Source organism: Dioscorea cayenensis, chromosome 1 (assembly GCF_009730915.1).
Source record: "Dioscorea cayenensis subsp. rotundata cultivar TDr96_F1 chromosome 1, TDr96_F1_v2_PseudoChromosome.rev07_lg8_w22 25.fasta, whole genome shotgun sequence".
Taxonomy (NCBI): domain Eukaryota; kingdom Viridiplantae; phylum Streptophyta; class Magnoliopsida; order Dioscoreales; family Dioscoreaceae; genus Dioscorea; species Dioscorea cayenensis.
Window position 1 is genome coordinate 3,075,225 of NC_052471.1, and position 18,482 is coordinate 3,093,706.

An 18,482-nucleotide genomic window follows, 5' to 3' on the forward strand; every position below is an offset into this window, starting at 1 on the left:
TTTTCAAATCTATATCCCTTTTTTTTTTTAATACTTCTCAGATGCCTTCTTCTTGGGGTAAGACCTTTATAACTTTGATTTTGAAAAAAGACAACCCTTTAACTATTAGTGATTTCCGGCCAATTTCGCTCTGTAATGTTTGTTATAAAGTGATTGCTAAACTCTTAGCCAATAGACTTCGTCTTGTTATGAATCTGGTGGATATTGAGCAGAATGGGTTTATTTCTGGGTGTGGCGCTTATGACAACACAATTGCAGCCCAAGAAATAACTCATAGCTTAGAATCTGATTCCTCTGTCCTCCCTAGGATGATCCTTAAAGTCAATGTGGAAAAAGCCTTTGACACTATTGAATGGAATGTTGTTCTTACAAACCTTCAAATAATGCTTTTCCCTGAGCGCTGGATTTCTTGGATTAAAAATTATCTTTCCTCTGCCTCTTTCTCCTTTATTATTAATGGTAAACACTCCAATTGGATCTCTAGTAGCAGGGGTGTTCGTCAGGGTGATCCTCTTTCCCCCTTACTTTTTATCCTAATCTCCCAAACTCTTACTACTATCCTAAACAAAGCATGTACCCTCAACCTGGTCCCTGGGTTTAACTGTAACCTTCCCAAAAATTTTAATCATCATATGTTTGCGGATGATCTTATCCTAGTCACTAGTGCCTCTAGAAAAGTGGCTAGAAATTCTCTTTTTTGTCTTAATCTTTATCATAAGCTTACTGACCAAAAACCTAATTTTTTATAAATCTGCAATTTTTCTACCCTCCTGGTGTAACCCTAAAATCGCCAAAGCTATTTCTAGGATACTGGGCATTAAGCTTGGCAACTTTCCCTTCACATATCTGGGAATTCCTATCTCCCCCAAAACACTTCCTATTAATCAACTCAATTTTCTTCCTTCTCGTGTCAACTCTGCAATTCATTCTTGGAACCATTCTATCATTTCCACTGTTGGCCGCGTTGTCTTGCTTAACAACACAATATTTGCCATTCCCAATTATTTCTTTTCAGTCATGAACATTCCTCTTTCCATTTTGGACTCGATCTCTAAGATGGTTCGGGACTTCCTCTAGGGTAGGAAGGGCATTGGTAACGGCTTCCATTCTGTGGGTTGGTCTCTTACTACCCAAAGCAAGCCTAAGGGAGGATTTGGAATTAGAAACCTCAGATTAGTCTCACACTCTATTATGGCTAAAAACATTTTCGCTATTCTTAATTCAGATAACAAACTTTGGGTGGATATTTTCAAAGATAAATATAAGAATTGGCACCCTTGGATCAATGAGTCTATCCCTGGTTCTTCCTGGTTTTATAAATCAATTTGTAACTCTGCTGATTTTCTCAAGCATAATCTTTCAATTAAATCTGTCCATCCTTCTTGTGTGGATTGGTTGAGGGACCCCTGTCTTCTTAATCTTCCAATTAATCATAAACCCACCTTCATTGATATGGATTTAGACCTCTCAAATTTCCACTTCTTTGACTTCTTTGTCAATGATAGCATTAATGCTACTCTTCTTAACTTAACTTTTGGTAACAATTTAAACTTGGAGGTGCCTCAAAGATTTGCGATTGATCACGCTGTTAATCCTCTTTGGATTTGGGCATCTCCAACTCATAAAACAATTCTTGCTGCCTCGGTATATGACACCATCAGTTCTAATGCTATGTGTTCCAACCCTTGGGATGGCCGGAACCAAATATGGAAACTTTGTGCTATTCTGAGGGTTAAGTTCTTTATTTGGAAATTGATACATGGGAAGCTTTCTACTAGTGCTCTGCTTTACAGGTTAAATATTGGCCCTTTCAGCTTATGCCCTTTTTGCGGACTTGAAGAGGAAACTGCTGATCATATTATTTGGTCTTGCTCCAAGATGGCTGGCTCTTGGATCTCTATCCTTCATTCCATTGGCCTTATTGCTAATGATCCCACTTTCCTCTCCTCTGGGCCTTAGCTGACTTTCTAAAAATTCTCTAGATCTAGTTGTGCTTAGGCCAGAGCTCTTATTGCTTCTCTGGCTTGGCTCACATGGAAAGAAAGGTGTAATGTCATTTTTAAGAAGCTGCAACCCAGATTTGATACCCTCGCGGCCAGAGCTACTTCTATTTGCTCTGATTTTTTCTTTGCCTCTGCCAAGATCTACAGGGAGTTCTCTAAGTCAATCTCCTCTTACCACCTCCCTATCGATTACTATTTTTACTGATGCCTCTTGGTCTTCAGGAACAAACATTTCTGGGTTGGGGTTTATTATTCTCACTTCTAATGGTCAAATCTTGATCGCAGGATCTCTGGGTGATGTCCATCCTTCTCCCCTGGCTGCCGAATTGGATGCTATGGCTCTGGCCTTGGAAGCTTGCTTGGAGCGCCACTGGACTCCCTCTCGGATTTGTTGTGATTGCCCTGGGATTATCAATCTGATTGAGAACCATCATCCTTGCATTGCTTGGAAATTCAACACTGAAGCTCAGAAGCTCAAGAATCTTCTCAAGTCCTTCCCCGATATCGCTCTTTTCTCCATTCCTCGGGAAGATAACAACATTACTGATAAGCTTGCTTTTTTTGGCAAACTTAATCCTCAACACTCCTTTTCTCCAGGGGTTCGAACTGTCCAAGATGGCTTCTCGAGCTCTGCCTAGCCAAAAACCTCTTCTTCTAACTCTGTTTTTTGTTGCTTTCTTTTTGTTTTCTTAGCTTCTTGCTCTTACTCTCCAAAAAAAAAAAAAGGGGATCATTGATCCGGTCTTCAATTAGAGGAGAGCTCCCACCAAAACTAGGATAGCACCATAAGAAGTCAAGGCTACATTTGATAGTCCCAACTTACGTCTTTTCAAACATAGGTGACACAAAATCAAAAAAAGGAATGCATGGTCAATTTTAAATAAAATCATAATGAATGAGAGGAGACATTCGTTGAATATGTTGTTATTTCTCTATAGGAAAATGTTACCATGTCTTTCCATATCTCAAATATAACATGTTGTTGTTATTGCCTTGATCACCAATTCAATTAACAACCTTGTGATTTACAATAAGCCTAAAAAATCCATGACATGGGTTGGATATTATACAGCTAAAGCACATTATAACTTGATAAGTACTCGAACAAATGTATTAATGTACTACATATTACTAAGATTTTGTAGTTAAAGGATTATACCCCTTCTTTTGTGATAAACCACATAGATTTGATAAAAGAAAATAAAGAGTGCAGAGTATAATAAAATAGAGACACTAGGAGATAGAGCAAAGTGCAGAGTATAGAAAAAAGGTCCACTAGATGTGAGTGAGAAAGAAGACACCAAGTAGGGGCATCTGGAAAGAATAAAATAGAATCCTCAACTACAAGCCCCCTCAATGAGCAAAAGTGGTGACACTAGTTGGATCCCTGGTTGGTCATCACATCTTCTCTAGGATCACTCATATCCCCTCCTCGAGACCCTAGAAAGTAAAAGCTATGCTTTGTTAAAGTGATCAAAATCTCCAGCTTGGCACTTTTTAGCTCTACAGCTGCAGACATCCACAACAAACACACATGAGTGATTCTCAAGACAATCGTACTTGGCGGGAGCAATGCAAAATTAAAATTGCACTCAACGTTTAATAACAAGATATACTATATAATAGCTTTGGCCAAAAAATCTCAAGTTGTGTTGAGATGGCCCCTAAGCTGGGCTCTATAAGGCCCCCATAACTCTACCATGGAGTTTGGCCATTCAGTAGAAGAAGTGGCCAAAGAAATCCCAAATATATTCCATGAAAGAACACTAAATTAAAAGATAGTCTATCGATTCAACCACGTCATGGCAAACAACGCAAGTGGCAATCGAGAGATTGTTGTTCTTTCTTTTATAATCTGTGTTTCTTTTTCTTTCTTATTTTGTACCTTTCCTTATGTTCTCTTTTTTAATAAAGTAGTGGTTTATCCACTTTTATTAAAAAAAAAATTGAGGACCATCTCTTACAATCTCTGTTATCTAGTTGGGCACAGGAAATCCGCCCAAATATCTTCAGCAAAGAAGGCTTAACAACTGGGAGGATAGCAAGGAAGGAGTGAATTAGGTTAATGACAAAGCCTATTGGGAATTGAGTGTTACTAACAGTGTCCAGCCATAGGAACATTGGTGCATAATCCTCCACCCAACAGTCCCACCATATAAAGGTGGTGTTGAGACAACTCATGATACCATTTTAGAAGAACGGTGTACCCTTGGGAAATTTTTGATGTAGATTTCAAAGGTGCACCTTTGGGGTAGTGATTGAACTAAATAACTTTATATCCACACCAATCTATTTTGATTAAAATCTTCCACCACCACTTATCAAGGAGAGCAATATTAAAGTCAGCCATGTTTAAAATACCCCAACCACATTGCTTTCTTAGTCGGCAAAATCTTTTCCAAATGACTAAGTGATATCCAAGTTTATCTATATCTATTCCACAACATAGAAAATCTCTATGGATATGCTCAATAGTTTTCATGACCTAACTCTGAAGTTTAAAGAGAGACATCCAATATGTTGAATGGTCGTGAATACTAAGTTAAGTCGTAACATAAGTCTACCACCTTGAGACAGGAGCTTAGTTTTCCACGAGATTAGCTTTGATCTTATTCACATAATGACTTTCTCCCAATCTTGACACCAAGGATGCCTACCAAATATGGGGACACGGAGACAGGTCAAGGGCAATGAACCAGAAGAACATCCCAGACCTAAGCAAGAGAAATTTCCTGTAATTGCCCCCACTCTAGTAGAGTACATATAAGTCTTATGAGAATTTATCGAGAGACCTGAGATGCATTCAAAGAGGTAAAGTATGAGTTTAATAATCCTCATATCCTCAATGACTCCCACGGATATGATGATAAGTTCATCATCATATTGAAAAAGATTATACTATTATAAAAAAAATCTCTGCTTACACAATATTTAGGTTTTTGCTATGTTGTTCGTGGTTTATCCATTTTTTAAAATATATATATATATATTTAGGTGCTAAACTTTTTCAGAGTTTTCTATAGCAGCTAGCCACTGTTTCATTTCTCTTTACATTACTAGTGTTTTCGCCAAACAGTTTTACTTTAAAATGTCTTCATGTCAGACGTCAATGGCTTGATCCACACTGTGTCAATTAAGAGATCAGGACTATAATTAAAACATGTCCATTAATAGGAGCGCTGCAACTAGTGAAGTACTAAAGAAAATGTAGTGTTATGGTTCTAACAAGATGAGCTGGTGGAAACTGACAAGCTCAGAAGAGTTAAAGACAACCCATATGCTTCAAATAAAGCTCAAACCCCAGGCACTACGGAAGAGTTTTCATTAATAGAGATTAACTCGTTTTTGAGCAATTTATTCATCTGGTCCTTCCATGTTTGAACAAAACCACATGAAATGTATAAACGAATCACTACAAGTGTAGATGGAAAATGAAGAACATGAACAGCTGTGATTAGTGTTTACATTAGGAGTTAAGCAATGGCTACTCTCCATGGTCTAAGAATTCTGAACGCTCATCACATGTCCCGGTTCCACTGCTTATGAACTGTATTTGGTTTTTATTGAAGATTTTGTTTTTATTTTATGTTATTTTATTTGGTAATTAAGTGACTGAATATTTATGTCACAATACAATGAAACAGACATGAGATAGATTTTTTTTTCGAACAATTTGCAATCTGAAGAAAATACTATTACATTGAGCAGTTCATAATTTCTGCCAAAAAGCAATAGCTCCATTGGTTTCCTCTAAAACTATAGTTCCTTGAGTTTTAAGTCTAAAATTATTTGAGTAAAAAAAAATTGGAATTGGCAAGGTTAGAGAGAAATCATGTGTATTTGTAATAAATTTGAGGCATCACAAAATTGTATAGAATATACAGGGGAGTATTTGTGAGAGTACATTAAGAATCTGAAAATTTAATGAATCAGCAGCTGCAAACTGTGAATTGAGGAGTATTTTCCACAGCAAGAGCAGAGCATGTGGATTGGCAAGAGATGAAAATGGAGCAAAGCAATGCCCTCTCCACCTCTTCAGATACTCCTCTTCTTAGCATGGCAAGCACATACTCCATCGATGCAGCATCACAGGGCAATGTGATAGGGCCATCACCGGGCAACCCAAATTCTTCTTCGGATATCTTCAAGAGCTCCTTGAAGATATTATTGGTAAGATATGCCAAAGGAACCATGAATCGCTTCCCTTCCGATGTGTAAACAAAGAAATGGCCCTTCTCTGCAACAGATGATGTACTGCATTCATTGAAGTCGGAGTGTCTATCAGCTCTTGGTGAAGAGATCATTCTCTTAAGGGATGGAACCTTCAGCAACTTCCTTGCCATGTCTCACTGATGTCAATGAGAATCAAAGCTTCTTGTATATGTAAATTGTGGTTGTTTCGTCTGCAAGATCAATGGCAACAATATACTTATATACTTTAGTAAGATTATGGCCTCCTCCATTGCTAATTAGAGCAAAGCCATGTTCTGTGTCCATAAATTAGAGAACAAGGAAAGTAACATTTTTCGATTCAGTGTTGCTATTGGCACATGAAGAGTGGACCAGATGTGCTTGTGGTTAGCATTGCATTTCCTCCTTCCCTTCTTGACACTTAAATGTCATGTCGGCCCGATTAACCATAATATCATCAGTTTAGTAGTTTTGCCTTTGTAAATCAACCATAATTCAACAGATTCAAATCTTGATGTTTATCATCAAAGAGATATGTTGTCACATTTTGATCCAAAACCAACCTGTTTCACTGAAAGTGCACTCAATGTCACATTCATGCACTCTTAGAATTGGTTGTTCTCAATGTAATCAGTTTCTTAACACTAAAAATAAATTAACAGCAAATGAAAGATGTTTGCTTTTGTTTTTGCTTCTGATTCACTTGTTCAGATAATCTATGTGGAAACAAAGAAACATAAATATCAATGTTAAAACAAGGAAGGCCCACAAGAAGATATTGCTGAAAAAGTACTTGATATTGCAATGAAGAGTTGCTTCTCCATAGCGTGTGGGGTTGAGCTTGGTTGTGATGTAAATGGCTTATCAATATCCACCAGCTCATTGGCATCTTTTGATCTCATCTTTAACTCTGTTTCTTTTTCATGAAATCTATTGCAAATCCTTTGAATAGACACATTCCCACACCTACTTATTATTTCAAAACAATATAAAACCTTGTTTTAAGAAGGCTTCTACAACTCTGTATCTATATATATATATATATATAAGGTTCTAATTAAGGGCTATGCTGTAAGGCTAGTAGACAAGTTTCAGCAAAGATAAACCATTGCCTCAAATATGTTGTTCCATATGTTCTTTATCAGAAATAGTTTACAACTTGAATATATTTATGCATTCATTTTGTATTTTTTTTTAATAATTTATCACTTATACTTCTTTGAATTGTTTGAACTGGAAATTTAGGGTCGTAACTCTGAACTCATGTATTATATTTAGTACTGTTTATGAAATGTTTATTGAGTTCCAAACCATAGAGCATTATTTATTTACTATTCATTATATCCTACCGTAGGTTTCCTGTGGAAAGAGCTATATTCTTCGCACTTTCAGAATTGCATGGCAGAGTGATTTACCATTACAACGTTATAGCCCTCTATAGATTATCTTAGATGCATATGGCACATCTTCTTTACCTCTCATATTAACTCGCCCAAAATGATAAATTCCTAAAGAGTCTTAAAGATATTTTAATTGGTGCAACTTTCAATGTCTTTCCAACTCTTCTATACTTAATAGGTTGATATATTTGCATATGATTGTGTGTTTTTCATGCGTGAATTACCTTCATTCACTTCTTTGATTGAACTTAACTGTTATCTTTATTTAAAAAAATAAAAATCAATTATAAGCTATATAAATTGGGAAGAACACTAAAAATTAAAATACTTAAATTACTAATACAATAGAATACATCAAAATCAATCAATAGTGAAGTATGGCCCAAATAGGAAAAAAAAAATTTGCAAGCGACGGCCAAGTGACATTGAAACTGGTTGAGATATTAACTTTGCTTGGGTACAACGTTAAGGGTTTTATCACTAGAAATCAAGGCTTCGTTTGATAGTTGACACTAGGGATTGCAGCTTGTGTCTGGAGCTTTGAGAAGCGTATAGGAATTCCTTTTTTTCTAACTTAATTTGTGATTTGGATTAAAATCACATTTTGTATACATTAATTAATGGTATAAAATTGAACATATTAATCAGTTTTTATAATTGCTCTGTGTAGTGTGTAGTACTCCATTCAAAAGAAATAACTAAGAGAAAAAATTCTATGAAATTTTTTTTCCCTAAATAAAAAAATCAATATTCTAAGCTAAATTAAAATTTAAGTTAAATTGAATAAATATAACAGTTAGTGTACTAACTCCATAATAGAAGAGTAGTAACTTCTTTCCCTCTCGAATGAGTGGCTCAAAAAAGTGGTTAAAAGTTAAACTTTCCCCTACAACAATGATCAAGTGTTATAGTTTGTCAAAAAAAAAAATGTTAGCTTCAATAAAAAAACAATTAAGAGAAACAATTCCATTAATTTTTTCCCATTAGGAAGAAATCAAATAATTTTTTTTAAAAGTATACAACAATTGAGAATTGTCATGAGATCACAAGCTCAAATCTCATTTAAAAAATAAAAATAAAATAAAAAATTTAGAAGCTGCAAACAGCAACATGTTGAGAATGTCCAACAGAACCCAAAGAACAGGCAGATTGGAACAAAGCCTTCTCCACATCTTTAGACACTCTTCTCCTCAACAAAGACAACAAATACTCCATAAACACTGAATCACAAGGCAATGTAATTGGTCCATCACTTGGCAAACCAAACTCCTCTTCAGACATCCTAAAAAGCTCCTTAAAAACACTACTCTCAAGGTATGACAATGGAACCATAAACCTCTTCCCTTCCAATGTGTACACAATGAAATGGCCTTTGTCGGCAACCGATGAACTACTAGTACATGCATCGCTATCGGAAGATATCCTCCTCTTTCCAAGAGCTGCAGAAATCTGCCATTTTCTTGCCATCTTTTACTAAACTCAAGCTTGTAAAATTTTCTGTGTTTTGTGGTTTTCATGGCCATGTGTTAGTTTATATAGAAGAGGTTGTAAGGGTGGGGGGGCAAGCCATGTGCATCAGTAGATGAAGAGTTAACTGTGGGAATTGCATGCTTACATTTGGTTGGGCCATTGCTTTTGTGGTGGGTGGAACATGCATGAATGCACCAAATGGGTTAGCTAAGCATATCCTCACTTTTGTTCTCAGAAATCCACTTAACTTGCTGGTCCAGCTCATTGATCTGACAATAGATGCTTGTAAATCTCCTCCATGCCGTTTTTATAATTTGATTCTATCTATTTAGAGGTCCTTATTGGTACCGCGTTGTACCCAACCCAAGTCTGCATTTCTTTTCCTATCAGCTAAAAACTTTATGGTTGAATTGAGCAAGCCTAATATATCATAAATGTTTGGTTCACATCTATACAATATATAATATGTGAGATCGTAACAACTACTATTTGGTGTAGTGGAATGTTATAAAATGATGAATGAGCAAACCTAAGTTTGAATCCCTGGGGTCAGCAATACTATCACAGTATTGTACATATTATGCATATGGTAAGACTCTAATCACCCTATATGACGTTTGACCCAGTTAATAAATTTTTAAAGGGTTGTTAAGCCACCATAACTGATGCACCACCACACCTGCTTATCTTTTGACACCCCCTTGTGAGACGTACTTGTCTCTTTTATCAAAAAATTAAAAAAAGATCGTCGTTTGTCTTTATTAGTGTTTGGATCATTATTAGTGTCTCTCTTATCACAAGATTAAGATTTTTTGTTCAATTTACTACAGTTAATGTATGCTTTTTTTTTTTGGAATAAGTTAATGTATGCTTGTTTCAAATCAATACAATTAATGAGAGCCAAATAAGAGAAATAAAAGAACAATTTACACTAAAAACATAGGGATTTAAAAATATTCGGCCATTTTACCTACTCCTTGAAGTACAATTAAAACACACTTTGTCAGGAAAATCAGAGAAAATTGCACGAAATACTGTAATTTTTACATACAATTAGGATAGTCATCAAGAGACACCCCCCAAATTTCCCCCTTCTTCCATCGTAGTTCAATATTGGAAAATTCCATGCCACCATTAGGTATAAATCAGGCTCTACATTCATCACTTAGACTTAAATTCAACAGTTATAGCCGCAATAGTTGAACGGTAAAATATTTAATTCCTATGCAAAAAATTAGAGGTTCGACTCTCTCTGCTCCGTGTTAACGGTAAAATATTTAATTCCTATGCGAAAAATTAGAGGTTCGACTCTCTTTGCTCCGTGTTAACGGTAAAATTCCTATGCGAAAAATTAGAGGTTCGACTCTCTCTGCTCCGTGTAAATATGTAAAAATAAAATTTTAAAAAAAAAACTTAAATCCGAACTAAATACGCGTGCTGCTTTTACTCATTTAATTGGTAATTATCTGTTAATAGATTGGTCAAAGCAAGACAAGTCTTATTGTACCAAAACTTGTCCTGAATTGTACTGAGATAGCGCATTGGTAGGCTCTTGATTTAAATGTTTTGTTGCTCTTCACCAAGACAGCAGTTCCTTTCTTGCATGCAAAGGAGTTCTGTAGATAGTGATATCAATATTAAGACAATCAACAACTTGCGTGTGTTGTTGATCTCCAATAAAAAAGGAAAATGATAAAGTTTATGATGCCTGGCAATTCAATCCAGTGCATTGCTTCTTTTCCCAGCTGTACAACTGAAATATTGGCAATTATGTGGCAAAGAAAGGAAAAGGGAAGAACAATGGTTGAGTGCATTGAATGGACAATCTCCATGTGATTAACTTCCTACCAGTGGAATTTTCAATATGTGATGCTTCTGAAATGTTTATCCAGACTGCCAATTAACATAAATGTTTGCTGTAATTCCAGTAAGTACGATTTCCGCATCTGAAGATCTGTATGCACATAATAAAAAACCGATCATCATGAACATATTATTATAATTAATTAGTCATGATTGACTATTTATTGATAACCAAATATTGAATATAGCCACCACATTGTAAGTAAGATTCCTGAACAGAAAAGAAAATATATTGCCAAAAATACATGTAAATGCAAAATAGTAGACTACTTGATTTCATCCTGTTGAATTTCTATGCCGTTTGAGTGCTTCAAAGCGGGCAGCAAGAACATCATAATCCGGCAACTTTGGATGAACACGAGAAAATGAGTTAATATTATTCGTGCCTGGCAGTTCACCAGCATCAGTCTTGTCTTCTGAAGGAGAAATGTAAGAAGGTGGCACTGGAGGATCTCGATCTGGAGGGGGAGCACTTCTTCTGGAATACGTTCCAAGCCCATCTTCATTGTCAGATTCTGACTCTAATCCATCAGAGTCGTCAAAGTTTATGTCTGAATGCTTCTTGGGCACAGTGTAGCTAGAACTTCTATCAGTCTTCTTGGGAGTAAAATTGGAGTTATTAAAACTCTGAGAATTGGACACTCTGTCAGCAAAATTGGGTTGATTTTTTGAAGGACTATTTGGCTCAAAGTTCTGAGTAGAATATGAAGGTTGAGTTTGTAAAACATCTGAACTGTTAAATTTGCTGAAATTTGGAGCTTGGGTCCCAAAAGTTCTTGCTTGATCAAATTTAGAACTCTGTTGGGCCAGATAAGCAGCAGCCTGTGCGGCAGATGCCGCCTTCTGTGCACAGTCTGCAGCTGCTTGAACAGCTGAAGCTGTGTCCTTGAATTGCATTCCCGAGCTCTCATCGTTAAATGACCTTGACCCATAACAAAATTATAAACAACTTTTAGATGGACAAATTGATCTTCATTGAACATTCAGAAGGAATAGGAGGAAAACAAACCTAAGCTCACTTGGTTGAACACCTTGTCGGAAAGGAACAGAATTCACAGGCATGCTACTGGCACTAACAAATGATTTGGGCCCTTCCTGTGATGATGAAAAAACCATCGAGAGCAATAATCGTCATATATATATATATATATATATATGCGGAAGGAAGAGGTCACAAAAGAGATGGAATGAACTGAAACATACCAGGTGTTCTTCTGGAGGTTTAAGTAGCTCCTTCTCAGATTCTGTTGCATCCCATTCAACCAGAAATTCCTTTGCTATTTCCTTCATGATATTCAGCTTCTTTTCACCAGAAGGTTTTCGGACAGATAACTTCTCAATCAGCTTCAATAGCAAGAGTAAATGTCAGGTATTTGCAGTAATTTATGATCTTTTCCAATATACCAAATCTCAAAAGCAAAACGATCTTAAAAAGGATGTGAGAATCACTAAACCAACTAGCTACCTCTCATGGTGCACATTTTCAAGCTTTCGGCTTTTCAGGAACAAACTTCAGAACAAGACTCCAAACTCAATATGATTCATCCAATAGATTAACTTTCAGACAAACAAAATTTTAACATAAACTATAAATTGTATTATATGCAGTATTCCAACTTCAAATATAGAGCTACATGTATTTTTATAGGAAAAACATGTAGCACATAATGATCACCATGTTCTAGTCTCTTAACTAGAATCTTGCTAAGTTAATAATATGAAGGCCAAAATACTAGTGCATAGTGGCACTAGTTACATTTACTTTATTGATTGGGTGCTCTCTCTCTCTCTCTCTCTCTCTTTCATGGCACTCAACACTAGTGGAACGATAGAGTGAGATAATAGTCCCACATTGAATAGAAATGTAATAGGCTTATATATTTCAAGTGGGGTCACACAAATAACCTTGAGGTTTTTGGTATGTTGACCTTCATTTGAATTATCATAGCCCAACCATTTAGTAAGGCCCACTAATGCAAATATAAACTCTAACATGGTATCGAAGCCCATTAAGCTTAACACCCCAAAGAAAAGATCCAAGGACTGGTAAAAAAAAACTCCCTAGTGTTAATAAAAGGACCTCTAAATTAAAGCCAAGTAAAAGGAACACAAGCCCAAGCAAAAAAAAAAAGGGCCTCTAAGGTTCCAAACCTTGAAGTACAAGTCCAAGACAAAAATGATAAGTTACAACTGAACATGTAACCAATTAAACTTGAGGGGATGTTGGAATAATAGAGTGAGATAATAGTCCAACATTGGATAAAAACTAATAGTGTAACGGGCTTATATAGTTCAAGTGGGGATCATACTAATAACCTTGAGGGTTTTGGTACATTGGCCTTCGTTTGAATTATCATAACCCAACCATTTAATAAGGGCCACTAATGCAAATATAAAATCTAATAAACACCACCAATGAAAATATCACGAGCCATGCCAAACAACTAATGTATATCATCGGGCTAATGCAAAGTCTCAATGATCTCATGATAAGGCTTCTAAGTTTGAATTATCATAACCCAACCATTTAATAAGGGCCACTAATGCAAATATAAAATCTAATAAACACTACCAATGAAAATATCACGAGCCATGTCAAACAGCTAATGTATAACATCGGGCTAATGCAAAGTCTCAATGATCTCATGGATAAGGCTTCTAAGTTGGCTCTGAAACTCAAATGTCATACATACGGAAGTGGAAGTCATAGAATGGGAATCTATTAAGTTCAAATATGGTAATAACAAAGTCAATTTTCTCAATCACAGAATTGTATATACTTGACATCTTTCAAATGCCAAATTTCAATGATCACATAGCTGAGGCTTAAGTTATGTTCTGAAACTCAAACGGGCTACATAAAAATGTGAAAAACATAGAATGGGAATCTATCAACTTCAAATATGGTGATAAAAATGTAAATTTTCTCAATCACAGAATTGTATATACTTAACATCTTTCACATGCCAAATTTCAATGATCTCATGGATGAGGCTTAAGTTAGCTCTGAAACTCAAACGGGATACATAAAAATGTGAAAATCTTGTGATAATATCAAAGTAAACATTCTCAATCACAAAAAAGTGTGTACTCACCATATTATTAACACCAGCATTTGGACGCAAATCAACTGCAGCTGATACAAAATCCTTCCCATACTTCTTCTCAAAAACATCACGGATTCGAGAAAGCTCTGGAATTTCAGAGCACCTCGGCGCTGCATATAACAAGCTCGAGATCCCTTCTCTCAAATCCGCCGGACAGTCCCTGAAAACAAAAGGCTAACACCAACATTCTCATTCACAAACACAAAGCAATTCGAGAATCAAGAACGAACCTTTGTTTCGCAATGATCGAAATCCGTGACACAACTAACTCACAAAAGAGCTCAATGATCTCATTGGCAGCCAAAACATTCTGTTCCCGGATCACATGCTCAACCTGCAAAACCATTCCACTCACTCAATCAATCAACGAATCGAATTCCACAAACAAAAAAGAAATTTTCATTTTATCTCTCTCTCTCTCTCTCTCTCTCTCTCTCTCTCTCTCTCTCAATACCCGGATTCTGGCGGTGTCCTCCTGTCGAGACTCAAGCAACATGGCAATGTCGCGGCGCATCTGACGAACCTGAACCTCCCTCTTGTTCCTCAATAGCTTGATCCTCGCGATCGCCATCTTCGCCTCCGTCTTGCTGCCATTGTTCCTCCAGTGAACACCCACAGAAACACGATCAAAGAGACAGAACAATTAGAAGAAGAGAAGAAGAACATTACCATTTGGAGGGGTTGAAACCCTTGCGAAGCACCGCAAAACCAGCCCCCATTACCAGATTCTTCAAGGTCTCTGAAGGGGATTTGTGCCCTAGAGACATCGAAGAAGAAGAAGAAGAAGAAGAAGAAGAAGAACGAGAGAAGCGATGAAGAGTGAGCTTTGCAACGGTAACTGAGAAAAAAGGTCTCTTTACGGGGCCCACTTGAAGATTTTTGTCCTTTTTGAATGAGAGGGTTTCGTTACCGGTAGGTGAGCGAAAGAGGTCTCTGCTTCGCGTCTGGGTTATAGTGAATGTAGCTGTTTCTTGTCGGAAGAGGAGTGGAGAGAGACGTTGGGAGAGTGACCTGATCCGGGTTCTTGGGATTTGAATTTGGGCCGAAAGGGGGTTTCTTATAGGCTAAGGATGAGTTTGGGCCCCCCAAAATAATCATTAAGATATATATATATTATATTTATATTATGCTGCTTTTTTATTTTTTTTATTTGAATTTATTTTTTTTTTCTAATATTGTGAAGAACCAAATTTTGTGCACATATATGAAAAAAGAAATTAAAGTGCTACTTAGCAAACGAATTATTTGGGCCAAAATTTACTGGGCTTAATGTTTGATGGTCCATTTTTAGAAACAAGTATAACACCATGAAAACTTCTCCTTTTGTGGAAATGTTAAGTGGGTAAGTATCACTGGTGGCCATAAATGTTTCGTAAATATAACGTTGTGGCCACATACGTTTTTTTTGTAATGATGTGGCCACAAAACTTGTCTCCGGTCACACTCAGGACCACAATTTCATGTTTGGGGTTGTTTCCGGCGAAGGTGCTGAGGTGGCATCCGATGTGTATTATCTATTTTAAAAAAGATCTTAGGTGGCATTCCACCTCACCATCCTTTCTCTGCTCACTGCCACGTCAGCCATCCATGTTAGCAGAGAACCATCCCTACCGTTTTGTACATCAAATTAGGGCTAGGGCTAGGGCTAGGGCAACATTCCCTCCGGCTAGACGACCCACCTTGTTCTCGCCCAGTATGAACTACTCGGGCATCGCTCCGGCACACTAGGGCATCGCTCCGGCAAGATTTATGTGCTACTCCGGCCATTCTCGAGCATTACTCGGCCCACACACTAGGGCATCACTCATGGGTTTGATCTTGATTTGTAGGTTTAGAAGGCTTGTGAGATTGTCTGTAATGGAGTTTAGCACGGAGAGCTTGTAGGTTTAGAAGGATTGTGAGAATGTCTGTAATGGAGTTTAGCACAGAGAGCTTGTAGGTTTATAAGGCTTGTGAAGTGATTGTGAGATTGACATTTAACCTTATTTTGAATGAATACTTGTTAGATTGTTAGTTTACTTCATTTGTGTTATTGTGAGATATTGTGAGATTGTTTTGAATTATTATTTCACTCATGGATTTGATCTTGCTTTTTCTGTCATTCTTCACATGAGAAATTTTTTACTGTACCAATTTACTTCATAAGAATTTACATAATTGATTGCAAAAAATACATGTTTGCACTGACAATACCAATTTACAATTTAAGAAAATTGCACAATATAAGTCTGCAGACTTGTATGTAAAAACATTTGCATCATGGGTTACTAAAATCTGCAAATAGATTTACTGTAATCTGGTAATAATTTGGTAAAACCTAGGAATACAATTAAACTTGGGTCAAACTTGGGAATACAAATATGCTGAAATCTGGTAATAATTTGGTAAAACTTGGGAATACAAATAAACCTGGGTAAAACCTAGGAATACAAATAAACCTGGGAATACAAATATGCTGAAATCTGGTAATAATTTGGTCAAACCTGGGAATACAAATATGCTGAAATCTAATAATAATTTGGTAGAACCTGGGAATACAAATAAAACTTGGAATACAAATATGTTGAAACCTAGGAATAAAATACATAACCTGGGAATATAAATCTGCTGACAACAAAGTTCATCATTGACTCAAAATCCAAAGGACATTGACTCAAAATCCAGTGCTTACAACAAAGTTCATCATAACAAATCCAACAAAATACATAACTGACAGTGCTTAAAAGAAACTTCATAACATATCCAAAGGACATTGACTCAAAATAAAATGTTACTACTAGTTCACAAAGTTCATAATTAAAATATCAACAGAGTTTTCCATCATCAAAACATTCCATTTCCTTTCCACCATCCATGACTAAGGAAGAAGCCCTATCTCTTATTGGAGATTGAGTTGGCATTGTGCAGTTGATCACATTTCCCATGTTAGACACACTAACATGGGAAGACTTGCTTATGCTAACATTTAATACTGGTCCTTTGTTGGTAATTTGACTTGGTTGCCTTGTCTGAGACTGCTGGGTGCCTAAGAGATCAGGGAGCTGACTAGGTGAATTGGCAGCTGCAGTACTACCAACTGAGACATTTTCTAGATTGGTTTCCTGATTGCTTCTTCTCTGTGAAGCAAACAAAGATGCAAATAAATTAATGCAACACAAACTAGCTTCCATTATTTAACAGGTTATATATGAGAAAATTACATGAGGTATTTTCTGTCTTTTTCGGCCAACGTTAGAAGGTGCAGGTTCAGGTGCATTCTCAATCCCCTGACATCATAAAAAAACAGATTTAAAAAAATGATGATATTTAAAATCATTCAACTAATGCATTTGAATTGAACTGAACTAAATAACAAAATACATACTTTCTCATGATGCCTTTTGTTATGGCCGATTGCATGGCATACACTACACCTGCCTTTGCTTAACCCCTTCCTATTAATTTTTTGTTTGCCTAACCCAGAAGGTATGGAATTGGATTTTGATGCCTTCAAGGCATTTTCTATCTCTTCAAGTTCTTTTCTCCTTGTTGTTGCTTTCCTTCCCCTTTTTCTTCTCATAATTGGCGGTGGGATCACTTGTGTACTATCATTTACATTTGGCCACATCTTTTCATTATTGGTGGGGTTTTTGTAGTGATCATAGACCCGCAGATATGTTGAAACTAAATAGGAATCATGCACATAATCTTTCGGTTGCTGATTATTTCCATAAATAGCACTGATTGCATGCAGGCAAGGCAAACCTGTCAAGTCCCATCTATGATCTGTCAACCATGTCTATAACAAAGTTTCCTCCCACTCCTATGATCTGCACTTTAGGCCCACCAGAGAAGTCTGGGGTGTAGCACTGCCCATCTTCCTTCATCTGTATCTGGTTCTATGAACAAGTCCTCTTCCAACACCCGCAGATATGTTCATCTGGCACACCACTATTTAGCACCTCTTCCATACTATACCTGATGTATGTTAATACAATTTCAATTGCTAATAAAAACAAAAAAATATTAATTTGGCATGTGGATCACAAAATATAAAAAATAATAATTCCAAGGCCACTCCGGATATTGATTGCAAAAAAGATGAAACTATACAAGATATGGCAGAAGCTGCATACTTGTTAGTCAATTTCAAGGAGAGATTCTCCAGTAGGTCTCGTGTCCCTGCCCAGTAGTACTTCTGCAGATTGTGTTCCACACAAAGGGATATTCTCCTCCTCGGCAAATTGGACCACCGAATGCCAACTACACGCAAATGTTGCCTCTTTAATTGAAAATTAGTAGTATCACAAGAATTCTTGTCATAACACCCAAACACATACTGACTGAAGAAGCAGTTCAGATATATAATAATGAGCAGGGTCCATTCCAAATGCAGGCAAGATGAGTTGTGGTCAAATCATATAATTACTAATTGAAATAAAGAACTTATGTTAAGCATTTACAAACCA

The 18,482-nt window shown here is 36.5% G+C and overlaps 3 protein-coding genes across 3 annotated transcripts; all 3 read right to left on the reverse strand.

Moving 5' to 3' along the window:
* Window positions 1-5,822: 5,822 nt before the first annotated feature.
* On the reverse strand, window positions 5,823-6,461 carry LOC120264008 (auxin-responsive protein SAUR36-like). The gene has a single exon (XM_039272001.1). It carries the CDS (start codon window positions 6,344-6,346, stop codon window positions 5,933-5,935), a length of 414 nt encoding a protein of 137 aa, XP_039127935.1. The 5' UTR covers window positions 6,347-6,461; the 3' UTR covers window positions 5,823-5,932.
* A 2,111-nt stretch (window positions 6,462-8,572) lies between these two features.
* Window positions 8,573-9,160, reverse strand: LOC120263765 (auxin-responsive protein SAUR64-like). The gene has a single exon (XM_039271743.1). The coding sequence runs from the start codon at window positions 9,059-9,061 to the stop codon at window positions 8,684-8,686; it is 378 nt and encodes a 125-aa protein (XP_039127677.1). The 5' UTR covers window positions 9,062-9,160; the 3' UTR covers window positions 8,573-8,683.
* Window positions 9,161-11,046: 1,886 nt separating this feature from the next.
* LOC120273761 (IST1-like protein) lies at window positions 11,047-14,842 on the reverse strand. Its single transcript, XM_039280487.1, has 7 exons — window positions 14,704-14,842; window positions 14,489-14,621; window positions 14,265-14,368; window positions 14,023-14,194; window positions 12,131-12,271; window positions 11,937-12,022; window positions 11,047-11,849 (listed from the first exon to the last, which is right to left on the reverse strand). The coding sequence occupies exons 1-7, from the start codon at window positions 14,799-14,801 to the stop codon at window positions 11,204-11,206; spliced, it is 1,380 nt and encodes a 459-aa protein (XP_039136421.1). The 5' UTR covers window positions 14,802-14,842; the 3' UTR covers window positions 11,047-11,203.
* Window positions 14,843-18,482: the final 3,640 nt, after the last annotated feature.